The 13,055-nt window shown below is 41.7% G+C and overlaps 1 protein-coding gene across 2 annotated transcripts in view; it reads right to left on the bottom strand.

The window, feature by feature from the left end:
- garnl3 (GTPase activating Rap/RanGAP domain like 3) overlaps positions 1-12,714 on the bottom strand; it is a 68,692-nt gene extending 55,978 nt beyond the window's left edge. For both annotated transcript variants that reach the window (XM_080046338.1, XM_080046339.1), the window contains exon 1: positions 12,591-12,714. In XM_080046338.1, coding sequence (XP_079902464.1) covers positions 12,591-12,691 — 101 coding nt within the window. In that variant the 5' untranslated portion in view covers positions 12,692-12,714. The remainder of the gene's footprint in view (positions 1-12,590) is intronic.
- Between the last annotated feature and the right edge of the window lie 341 nt (positions 12,715-13,055).

The raw sequence follows: 13,055 nt of genomic DNA, 5'->3' as shown, positions 1-13,055 counted from the left end.
GGCACTTGAAGACCGTGAAGCTGTGTGATGCGGATCAGCAGCTCTTGACTCAATAGTTTGCTAATCCCCTCAGAGCTATGCTGCCTTGTCTCTGGACAGCTGCCACTCCGTACCCCTTTATTCTCAGCCAGTAAGCCATGTCTGACCACAGCACCTTTCCCACGCGTAGGATAAACAAGACCTATGTTACAGTGTGTGTGTGCGTGTGTGTTAGTGTGTGTGTGTTAGTGTGCGTGTGTGTTAGTGTGTGTGTGTGTGTAAGCGTACAATTTGATTAGACTTGCATTCACCAACACCAAAACACACTGGATCCAATGGGAGTCGCTTCTATAAATAGAGATGTATGCAAATGAGTTCTAAAAAAACAACACACAAACTATTTTGCACACAATGTAATGCAACGTGCACCATGCTCAGCAGCACAGTGGGGGACGTATCTGTCACACACATCTAGATACAAGATGCAAATCAATTGCCCTGCCGTGGTTTTGATGAGGCTTTGTCCCTGTATATTATGTAACTTGTAGGAGGAAGCAGCGATGATATACAGTATCATTTGTATTCTACCAGTGTATTGCACCTGCACCACTCCCTGGAAAATGGTGAGTTCAAAACAACATTTAGCTTGGACTGGGATGATAAGTACATTTACATAAGTATACTTTTTGAGGTTCTTGTAGGCCTACTTTACTGGAATATTAACTTTTTTTGCGAATATATACGACTACTGCACCACATTTCAGTGTGAAAAAACATTATTTTTACTCTGTTGCTGTTCTAAAATATTTGCACATTTATACTACATAGGATCTCAGAGTTCAATACACCTTCATATTCCCCACAGGTGAAGTAGGTCTTTAACTTTAAGTAAGGGATTCTGAATACTCTTTCCACTACTGTTTTTTGGTGAAAATGAGTTTAAAGCTCTGGATGTATTTACATTAAGCAGCCACTACTGCGATATTTTAAGATAACATATTTTCAAATGAAGACATAAACACGTACACACACGGATGATTTGGATTCAGAGCTTGGCCTCTTTTGTTCCTAGTACGTCCCAAATGCCAGCAGGTCACCATGTGGCCTCTGCGAAATGTCACAGTGTCAGGCAGCGGCGATTGATGGTGGCACTCTCATTAAACGTGATCAGGTGAATTAACCTTTTGTCTGTAACGACCAGAGCAGCCCTGGACACCACTCTGCCCTCGGCCTTTTGGCTATGAGTTTTGTGTGTGCGTGTGCTTTTGTACGGATTATTTTGTGGGTGGGACATTGACAATTCACTTTGGTCCTGATGATTGGTGAATATGAGTATAGTCAAAAGGGATATTGCAATAATTCATGTGAACGAGAATGTCAATGTCAACAAAGAGACACAGTGAACTTGTTGTCAGTGTCTGAATGAAAGCCTTAGCGGCTCTCTCAACTTCTTACAAATCACTCACAGTTAGAATTTTCCCTGCCACCCATCAGCTTGATTTTCTCAGAGTTGTGCCACTCACACTGCATGATAAACCCTCAAAAGTGTGAATGTTTTTTTCTTAACATTTTCCCAACCACTGGCCTTCCACCATATGGTAACATCTCTGTTTTTATAGGGAGAGTCTGCCCTCTTGTGGTTTCATCTTTCATCACAATTAAATGAGGAGGAACTCAAAACAGTGTATGTATTGTATCTGACTTGTGGATATCAAGTATCATGTACAGGTAACATTTACCCTCTAAAAAACACTTTTCCTCTATTTTATGAAAGATTTGGGTCACACCAAAAAAAAGCAAAAACTAACTATATTCTCTTTTCCTTATTCCAGCAGACATTTAATACAATGCTGTTCATACTATCATTAATGACACATGTGGATTATTCTTGGCTTAAGGTTTAATTTTTTAAGGAACATGCCCTTGTGGTTTATGTGTGTTGCCTCTAGACTGGTAAAACCCACATTACTGCCCCTTAAAAGCAGATTGTGGGATCTGTTCTTTCTCACTGCCACTGTCTTCACTATGAGTGGGGAACGACCTAAACCATTCAATCTGGTTCCATTTCCCTCTTTAGAGCGAATACTGTCCACATTTTTCTATCATATTACATCTCCATCATTGAATTGTATTGTGTTACAAGCAACTACCTTTAACCTTGAAGCAACACATGAATTGTTGGAATGTAGTATCTAAAATAAGATACATGTATTTAAACCATCAACTATGCTTAAAGGTGAAGTAAGCGTCAGCGATTTATTTATGTTAATATAAGTGCTAAATCGCTCTTTATTCATACAGTGATCACTTACATAATGTGCACGTTCATAAAGCCGATCTCTCAGTCAGCTGCTCGTAATCGGCAAATAAACTTTTCGGGGATCCCGAAATTAATATCCAAGAGAGAACGCTACAAACCGACACCCGTCTCACTCATGGTCTCACTGCCGGTGCACGCCAGAGCGACAGATGGGTGAATGTTTATGTTCCTACAATGGCGGAACAGGTAAAAATCATTCCCAATGTCTGTTTTGATGGTTTTTATCATGTTTTATCACACTTGTGGATCTGAGATGATGCTAGAGAACTCGCTGCTTGAAGACCGCAGTGCATTAATGTGGTGACGTAGGGACGAGCGAGGGGACTGCTAACTGCAGTAACAGACAGGAAGTTAGCTAAAAGAACCATTCCGCTTACAGCACCTTTAAATATGCTCTCAATAGTGTTTTAGCCCTGCTATGCTAGCAACCTAGCACCTCACAAGGATGGCAATTTCAGTTGGTCCACCCCGTCTAGACTCAAATATCTCAACAGCTATCAGATGGATTCACATGACATTTCCTATGGACATTTATAGTCCTCAGAGGATGAAATCAGTTTCAAATCGAATCAGTTTGTATCAAATAGCTTTTCGTGATAATTAACTTCTACAAGATGGATTGCCATTATGATACACACATTACTTTGCCGCAGATGATGAATTATAATACCTTTGTCGATACTTTTCGTCTAGCACCGACATCAGGTCAAAAAAATATGTGATATGTGAAGATATTTGAACACATGTGTATATGCTAATTATATATTGTCATTGAGTGCCTTGGTGGCTGAGTGATTATGCACATACCATATTACCACAATGTGACAGGTTCAATTCCAGCTGGCTTTGCTGCATGTCATACCATCCACTCTTTCCCCATTTCAACTGTCCGCCCCTTAGCTTTCATTCTGTCAAATGAAAGTGAAAATGTGACTGGAAAAACAAGGAAACTTTAGCATAATAATATGATAAACTGAAGATGGTAAACAATTGTGTAACATTATAGCATGTAATGCATGTCCTTATGGTCATGTTTCTCAATAAGTTATCTTGATATAAGGGTCTGGAAAAAGTCATATGTATCTTTTTTGGCCCTGTGCCACATGTTGCTCTGCTTCTTGTTTGATTACAGATTAGAAAATGTAAGATCTATACATGGGAGGGAGTGCGGATCCTAAAGACTTTGCTCTTTATCAAAGAAAAGCATTACAAAAAAGATGCATTTATTTTTCCATTTGAAAACATTTGAATGAAGCTGTGTCTTCTACATGGCATGGGTTTTAAAAAATCTCAGACGGAAAAAAAATCAAATAGTTTAGCTTATTTGGTATTTGCAATATAATCCATGTACCATAAAGGAGGCCTACAGTTGGGGAAAACTCCCTTTGAGCAGTTTTGTAAACAAAGTCCACACTTTAACAACTTCATATGAGCCACATCTTTACAACCTCTGCTGAAAATAAACCCTCCCTTCCTACATGTTTCTACACATACATTCAAAGTGCACTTCTTCCATCCCTAATTCGTTCTCCCCTGTCTTTCTGTTGCTCACTCTCTAGCCGAGAAGAGGTTTTGGCTGGCCTCCCTTTGAAACCACAGGGTAAAAATGTACAACAGTAACCCCTTCACGGGCTCCATTTCCTCCTCCGTCTCTCCTGGATCGGGTTATGACGGGGGCAGTGGGCTGGTGTGAAGCTTACACACAGACTGTGCCTATATGCGGTGCAGAATTCCTTTGATATTTTCATACTTTCATATTCTGCTCAGTTATTTGACACATCAATGTACACACACTTTCACTTTGCATCATGACAAGGAAAGTGGTAAAAAAGGGGAAGTTTATACAACTTTGTGATGATAAAAAAGAAGAAGAAAACACTCCCTTAGAATATGACTCTTGTGTGCCAGTGGCTTGTGGCTTGTGCTTGAGAGATGGCCACATCTCAACCGATACCCTGCGTTAAGTACAACTTTGGCTTATTCCAAGCCAACTATAATGGGAAATGTTTTTCCAGCCTCCGAGCCTTCCCGGAGCAGTGCACAGTGCATTTTAATGTGTAGGTATGTGTCTCTTAAAGCCCTAAATGGAAGCAGATGTTCCAGTGGAAGAGAAGAAGAGTTTACATAGGGCTGTAATCAAGCGAAGGATTTTTTCTTTCTCTTTTTTCTTTTCTAGTAATTTGAATCTATTTTTTGTCTAAATGAGCCTGGTGCGCTGCATTGTGCGCATGGCTGAACTGTGCCGGGTTGTGCTGAGCTATGTTGCCACATATGGGAGTGATTAGAGTCCAGTGTTTATCAGTCCTCACTGAGGGAATGACTGTATGTCTGAGCAGAGCAGAACTGGCTTTACACACTTTTTCAATTTCCCAGCAACAATCTTTTATGGAAATCAGAAATGTCAGAAAATGTCACCACCACAGTGCATGTATAACCCCTGGCAGCAACATCTTAAGAGATGAAACGATGAGATGATTAGTCTGCAAATCTGCATCAAAGTCTGTTTACAGGTCTGAGAGAGTGCTACATGTGAAAATAGTTGCATGAAGCCTTTTGCGGCTCTACAAATAGCTGCGCAAAGCCTGACAAATTGTCTCAAGTGATGTCATTGGGGGCAGCTTTGGTTGGGGCTGAAGGCTACAAGTTTGAAAACCAACACAAATCTGTTGGCATGAAGTTAGAAAAAGAAGTGAGTTTATCAGACCTCCTTATCACTGCGTTAGGCTAGCGGCTTGAGACTACATGAGCCGCTACTAGCATAATACACCTGAATCTGCAACACACCCTATCTCAAATGGGAATATTTCCTGGTTTTCTTTCTCTTCTACGATTGGAAACTTAATATCTTCAGGTTGTTTGGACAAATTAAGCAATTTGAAGACGTCCCCATGAAATCTGAGGTTACCAAACAGTGACGGAATAAATCAAAACATTTATTGGCCAATGCCTCCAAAACGACATGTGTGTGTGATGATGAATGTGCAAGTGATGCAGCACTACCGACTGTAGCTATTATAAATTGTAAGTCCACAGATGGAGGTTGTAGCGTAGGAATGGGTAAAAAAATATGCCAGGCATTAACCTTTGGGGCTGTAGTTCATTTCCCATTTCAAACAGTAAACATTCGCTTTCTTTTGATGTTGAAGTTCCCCTTACCTTGATGTAGTAAGTTCAACCTAAACCAACATTTAGTAGTTTTTGTGCCTTAACCTGTGTCATTCAAAAGCATGACACAGGTGTGTGTGTGTGTGTGAGAGAGAGAGAGCTCCATATCATTCAGTGAGCAAGGCGGAGGAGTGCCTGAAGTCAGCAAAAATGTCAAGTAAGTCCATCAATTCAACTCCCCGCTGGGTGTTTTATGACAGACGGTAACGCAGACGGAGATTACAACCACTTTCACTCTGTGCGGTGGAGAACTCATCAATATGGTCCTGTCCACGTCTGGCCTGTTAGCGTAATCTCACATTTATATAAAAAACATTCAAATAGAAAACATGTCTGACATTCAAAACACATGTTCTTCATTCGCACACTGCTTTGAAGCCTTAACTGTAAAAGCTTCACCAGGAAACCACAAGAGCAAAACCCTAATACATATTTCCTTCTCCTTTTTTTCCACTCTCTCTTAAATAAAAAGAAAAAAAGGCACACATACTCTACTCAAAAATGTCCCTGGAACATTTCTTTCCAAAGCACGTGAACGCAGCACGATGCACCTCTGCTGCATCTGGCTCAAGCAAGCCTTGTGCCAATCCGACAAGCACCGAGCTGCTGCGAAACCCCCTGGCAACAGCAGGGCACAGAATACTGTGGTACCGGTGCTCTGCATGCCTGCCGAAAAATTGCATGCACTTTAGAAGGGGAAACAGACATTCTAGTGATTGTTAAGGCTAAATTCTTAGTTAATGCATTAAATGGCAAAGGAGTGTATATAAAAAGCTGCATGTCATTTTGGCAGTCATGCAAAACCGGGCATAAAACTGGCAGCGGGAGAGGTTAACGAAGAAACTGATAGCATTTCAACAATGCACTCAAATGAACTATGTAGTGATGGAGACAGGAAGATGAGAGGGCGAGCGAGTCAAAGAGTGTGTCACAGTTGCTGTGGCTCTAGCCCTCCGAGGACCTATTTTTTGCCCTGTTAATGAAGCAGCCGCAGTGGCAGGTTAAAGTTATCGCTGCCTCACGAGAAGCTTTTTGTTCGGTGAGTGAAAGGAGGCACGCATGGGAGGTGAAAGCAAAGAGAGGGGGGGCTGGATTGATTAATGAACAGCAAACATTTCAAAGCGAACTAATTTAGGCTGTCCCACCTAATCTTTTCCTTCCGACAGTCAATGTGAAAAGGCTCCCTATCTCATCGTATTTGTTAGGCTATCCAGTGTTACAAAATTAAACCACAAGGTAACACGTTCTAATCACACGTTGCCCTGCGTTAGGAGCCTGATGATAAATGGGCTTCTCTTCCCCTCGCGGTCCGCTAATGCAGTGGAACCGCTCCCTGCCAGCGCATGCCTTTCCTTAAATGAACTGCAAATGCTCTGTTCGGGATTAAATAGCGAACGCAGAGATTCCAAACAGTGAGGTTAGTTTCCACCGCATCAGAATCTGCTGATGCTGCCATTGAATTCATAGAAAGCACTTTGCTGACCTTTCCTGATTTCTGATACAGGCTTCATCAGAGAGAGAGAAACACTCCTTCTAACAGTGGTCGGTGTTTGTATGATTGCAGGTTCGTGGTACAGGCTATGTTTTTTTCAAGGCTTGGGAGCGATGCCCATTCAGATAATTTCCCTTTGTCTCTCTGGCACTGTCTCTTTGGAGTGTGTTCTGCCAGTTTGGTGGTCAGAGCTGAGCCAGTGATTTCTTGGAACCCTTCAGGAGTCACCATGTAGCTTAATCCCATTCACACACAACAGGCCAACTAGCTGACTGGAAGTGGTTGGAGACGGAAAGACAAAGCCAAGAGTTCAGTGACAGGCGGAGTCGATGGTCTCAAGGAGACACACCACAATTGTTATGAAAATGAATGGAAAATTACACTAAAGAGGATGGGATTAGATGTTCCTGGATGACGTCCAGACTCTAGCGCAAACCTCAAGGGCAAAAGACTTGCCCAAAGTTGTGTGTGCTTGTTTCTGCACCGGCATAATGAGCTCACATTTCTAAAAAGAGCACTCCACTGATTTTGTGCTACTATAAAAATGATTGAATTGATGGATGAGTTAACTTTTATTTATGGCTCATTCCACTAAGTGGCCCATCCCCCACGGAATTACATGACATCAACACAAAAGACGTTCCCTCACAGATTCTGGTCCAATATATCCCCACACACAACATACTCTACTCTGCACAAAAATAAAGAAAACATATTGCAGCAGCAGCAACAAAACGATGGTAAATATATTGTACATAAAACAAAACTATTGCCAGATATTGCGAACCATAGATATAAAATAAAAAAATAAAAAAAACAGGAAATGTCACTTCCAGACAGATATCTTATCGATCCAATGCAGTCTTTCTTTTCATCCATGCTCTACCTCATAACTTGGTTAGGCTCACAACAGATAGGAAAAAAAAAACGATGCAGCAGGATGAGAGATATCATCCAAACCTGGCGCCCACAACACCCACAGTACAACTTGACCGCCGGCAATCCAGTATGGCAAATGTAGCCTCAAACTGAGATGAGGAGAGTGCTACAGACTTCACACATTTTTTTCAGAGTGCACAAAAGGCTTTATACAACTTATTTCACATAGTATTACTTCACCCAAAGCTATAAACAGTCACATTGATGCGAACAATTGGTGGAGTTTCCCATTTAGGACGTGACAAATGCGGACACACACACACACACACACTCAAATGTTACACACACAGATACAAACACATGCATTTGCTACAAACACACTTGCAACAAACTACAACCACAGCAACAGAAGGAAAAAAGGCCACACCAACGGCCGCAAGTCCATTAAACTTTTCAGCTTTCACCTGCAACTTTCTGCTGTCAGTGAGAATATCTGCCAACTGGCACTCTGCTGACTCTGTTAGATAAGGCTTAGTCACCATGAAGCAGTGCCCAAAACACAGTCGACGATAATAATGTGATGTGATGTGTTTATCCCAAAGCAGATTAGCATCACAACATTAGCCCAGAGATAACGACAATTTTACACTGTATACTTCTAATTTATAACATCAGTGAAACAGTAACTTTTTAGGTAGTTTTCATCAAACAGTGTTCTAGGGATCCAATTTTCCTGCAAAGAAGTTTTTTTTAATTGAGAGAATACCTTAGAAAATTCTCACTTCTCTAACCTAAAGTAACATATATGCACCTTTAAATACAAATTTGAGACGCTTTTACATCACCCATAACACTACACTTCAGAAGGAAATATTGCACTTTTTACCTTACCACGTTTATTTTACAGCTGTACTTTTTCCGATTACACAGTACTATACATGGTTCATTATATTAAAATCAGTGGTTCCCACTTCCCAGCCTTTCTTGTCCGGTGACCTCCTCCAACATGTCAAGCTGTGAGGCCTCCTTGTAACATTTGAATATGTCTGTGAGGTTGTTAGCAGTTCCACCAAAGGGACATTTCCCCTCTAACCTTCTCTAATCGTCTCATTAATATTGAGGCCCACAGAGGTCAAATATCTAAAACTTCACATTAAAAAAAGCAAAACTATAGAGAAATGAATAGAACATCTTGTAGCAGAACTTGTCTTTTCTTCTTTTCTGCCTCATTTATCATCTCACATAACATCTAAATGATCGTGTGACCCTTCAGAGACAGAAGACCATTAGGTTGGGAATCACTTTACTTAACTACCTAACTGTATGAAGTACTTCAAATCAGCTCAACTGCGACCAGCAACAACAGCCAAAAGTAAGGCTAGTACTTATGAATAGATGTCATATACCGTACATAACAATATGTCATTTTTTCACAACACATGCCCAAATTTGAATGCAGGACTTTTACTTGTAACAGAGGACTTTTCACATTATTGTATTGGTACTTTTTGTCAAAGTGGCTACGACGAACTTTAAAAAAAAAATTTTTTTAGTTTCATTCTAGCAGCACCTTTGGACAAAAGCGGTACTGTTTTTATGACACTAGCGCCAAAGGCTGTGCCAGCGGCATTTGTTAAGGAAACGAATGAAAGAGAGACTGCAGGATGAATTGCAATGAGGTCATGTTTTTATGTGTGTGAACGTAAGATTAATAATCGTAATATGACAGTGGTTAAACAAAGTAAACTTTGATTTAGTACTGTTCAGAAAACACAGGATGTTCCATTATGTCAGTCGTTAATCGTTTTGTCTGAGTTCCCGGGATATCGGACCAATGCAAAGGCATAAATAATAACTACAGTGTATAAATATAGTTTTCTGTTCCCTGATGGTCCCATTTTGTGTCAGGTCATTAATGATCATCAAAGGAAAAATTTGACTGTTTCATAAACATTAAAACGTTCTTCACAGGAGGTCTAACTATATATATAAGTAAGTATGTATAAAGGATCTGAGTACTTCTTCCATCACTGTCTCTCACTGAGACTGTGTCTACAGCCTGGAGGAGAAAAATAGTGCAGATCAATGTCTAGATGAAACCACCTCATGACATATGTCCACAGGCCAAAATATGGAAACACTTCCAGCCATTGTGTGTGTGAGAGCACGTTATGCATGTGAAAGCAGCTTTCTAACATGTTGTGTGTGTTCATGTGTGTCTGTCCTTATAAAGCTGTCCAAATGAGTTGGAGTCTGTTTGGTCATGCATCTCTGCAGCACACTGAATTATACACAGACTCCTCAGCCGCAGCCCTTTACTGGAGTGTCTCTCACATCCCCCCAAAGCACTTCAGTCCCGGCTCTGATTGATTGTCTGTTAAACTTGTGTGTGTGTATGTGTGTGTGTGTGTGTGTGTGTGTGTGTGTGCGTGCGTGCGTGCGTGCGTGTGTTGTGTGCGTCTGACAGACAGTCTGCCAGCCTGGAGCCCCTGCTGTGCGACTCCCGGTCCCCGGCATACTGAGGGAGGCAACAAGCCCCTTTACTACATGGTATGAATCAAGGTAATTAGAAGGGATGTTTAATTTGAAGGTAAGTGCTTGGCACAAATCTGGCCAAATTTCACCCCCGCCGCATGCACCCGGAATGCAGTACATGCCTCTATTTAGAAAAGTGGGACCAGGTAGACCGGATCGAGACATCTCAAACACGCACTGAGACAAAGTAATCAGCCATAAGATCGATGAATACATTCATTCATAAGGGAATTTGCACTTCTGCACACCTCCGCAGATAGGTCTGGATAAGCAGGAAATTACAGCGGAGCTGGGAGTGTAGCGGTGTGGTGTGATCAGAACAATAGTCTAAAGACAATATAACCGTGATAATGAAAAGTAGAGCAGCAATGATTAGTCAATGGAAAGAAAATTCATCTTAATTAAACTTTGTTGGTAATTGATGAATCGTTTGAATCATTTTCTTGAGCACATTTTCATGTGAGAATGTCTTTTAATTTAGCAAATGTAATATGTTTGGGGTTTGGACTGTAGGCCTGGGATAACAACACATTTGTTGATGTCACAATGGGCTATAGGAAACTGGATTGGACGTTTTTCACACACACAAACACAACATAGTTCAACACAATATTGGATTACCATCTTTATCCAATGTCAATCACCAATTTTGACCCTGTGTAAGGCACGACAAGCCAAAGTCATCCATGGTGTGTGCATACGGCATTCAAAAATGAACAGGATACGCCTATAATGGTGTGTGTGTGTTTAGAGTGTTTGTTTTGTGGATCAAAGGATTGAGAGAAAAGTCAGCAGCTTAATTGATAATGAAAACGATCCCAGCCCTAATGACAACCCTTCTAAGCTTATTAAATGCGTCATGTGCTATTAGCTTTATGACCGGTTCTTGACAAAACAATTCCCAGCTATAGGATGTGAGTGATTATGCAATGAGGCATCAGTGAAAGTAAGAGCCTTCAAATAATACCAGCTACTTACTTATACACCGTGTACATTGACAGGCTTCTGACGGATGACTTAAAGGTGAAGTCAGCCATTCTGGAGAAGACTTGACGTCAAATTCAGTGAATATCTCCTCACAATCCGCTATCTGTCCATACTGTGTGTGCGCTGCTAAAAAATCCAGTGTTTATACACAGCCTAGGCTCTGTAGACTGCCATGTTGCAAGCTACAGTGGGCCACTTTGTTTACATACCCTTCGTTTACATACCCGTTTACAGAGCCTAGGCTGTGTATTACCACCAGGTTTTTTTTTCCCAGCACACACAGGTGATATTGACGGATTTTGACAGAAAAGGGATTTTGACAACAAGCGTTCTCCAGAATGGCTGACTCTACACCTTTAAGAGAGACCACACAGGTTAGCATCACATCCACACAGTCAGGTGTCATCCTGCAGGACACACATCTCAGGAGCCTCCAGGGAGGTTTGCCGAATAAAAAAAGAAACAGTTGTATCATGCTATGAAGTCATATCAGCTGCACATCATGTGGTCTATATGCCACCAGGACCCCCTGCCTCCATGTATCTGTCGCCTCAGGATGTGTGTGAACTCATAAGTGTCCAGCTGTGCCTTGATGACATAAAACTATGATCCCTCACATCATCTCCTGTGGTGTTTCATTTTTTTTCTTTTCCTTTTTTTTTTAAGGGTGAACTAAACCCCTGCGTATCCTCAGCCCTATGCTCTATGGCGCATGACAGAATTGGGGCTCCTTGTTTGCTGGACTGCCCAATCAACACCTGATTTAGTAGCTAAATGAAATGACCATTTTAAGCAGCTTTGTCAACCCTGAAGAGAGTCAGGTGCAGACGAGATGTACCCGTGCGTAACGCTCCCCCCTCCCCATCCAACCACTCCAATAGGAATTGAGATCCCAAAAAAGATAAGATGAACAAAAGGCATCACTAGGGTGGGATTTGAACCATGGAGGTGGAAAATCAGAGGCGTTGATAGGACCGCACTCTCTATGGGATAGCCTGCATTATATGTTTTGGATAACATTCTCTCCTTATCAATGCGCGCACACACGGCAGATTTTGGCTAAAGCACCGGGTTATACACAAGGTGAAAGGCATTCATTGTGTGGCCACTTGTGTGGAGTGGATTGATGTTTCTGTGGGATAGTCTCGCCGGTTCGATCGTCTAATTGTATGTACCAAAAGAAAAACGCCCCCCACTCCATCTTCCCCTCCCAAAAAGATAAGGAGTACCTACCTCGTTATCTCGAAGCTGCAACCTTTCCGAAGGAGCAAAGCTCTCTTCCGCATGATGCCTGTGTCTCTGCCGAGGTAGGACACATTTTTATCTGAATTCATGGGTGCTGGACGAGCAGGTAGACTCGGGACAAACCGCAGCAGCGCGTTCTTTCCAAGGGTAAAAAAAAAAAAAAGTAAAAAAAAAAATCGAGTAGCGTGAGGCGGAAGGAGAAAGAAACGGGCTGCCCAAAAAAAGAAGTGAAGGAAAAAAAATCCCTTTGACGCTCGGCTCGGTCCACCTCAGCGGGGCAAGGAAAGTGATTTTGCAGACTTTCTTTTTTCTCTCTCTCTCTCTCTCACTCCCCTAAGGCTAGCTAGACAATGAAAGGACGGTGTGTGGAAGCTCTCAGAGGTGCATGGTGTCCGGGTCTAGCGGTACAGTATCTCCAGGCTCCTTCTTCGCTGTAGCGCGGCTGCTGCAGTC

Source organism: Ammodytes marinus (genome assembly GCF_949987685.1).
Source record: "Ammodytes marinus genome assembly, chromosome: 18".
NCBI classification, from domain to species: domain Eukaryota; kingdom Metazoa; phylum Chordata; class Actinopteri; order Uranoscopiformes; family Ammodytidae; genus Ammodytes; species Ammodytes marinus.
This window is presented reverse-complemented; position numbering and strand designations above follow the sequence as displayed.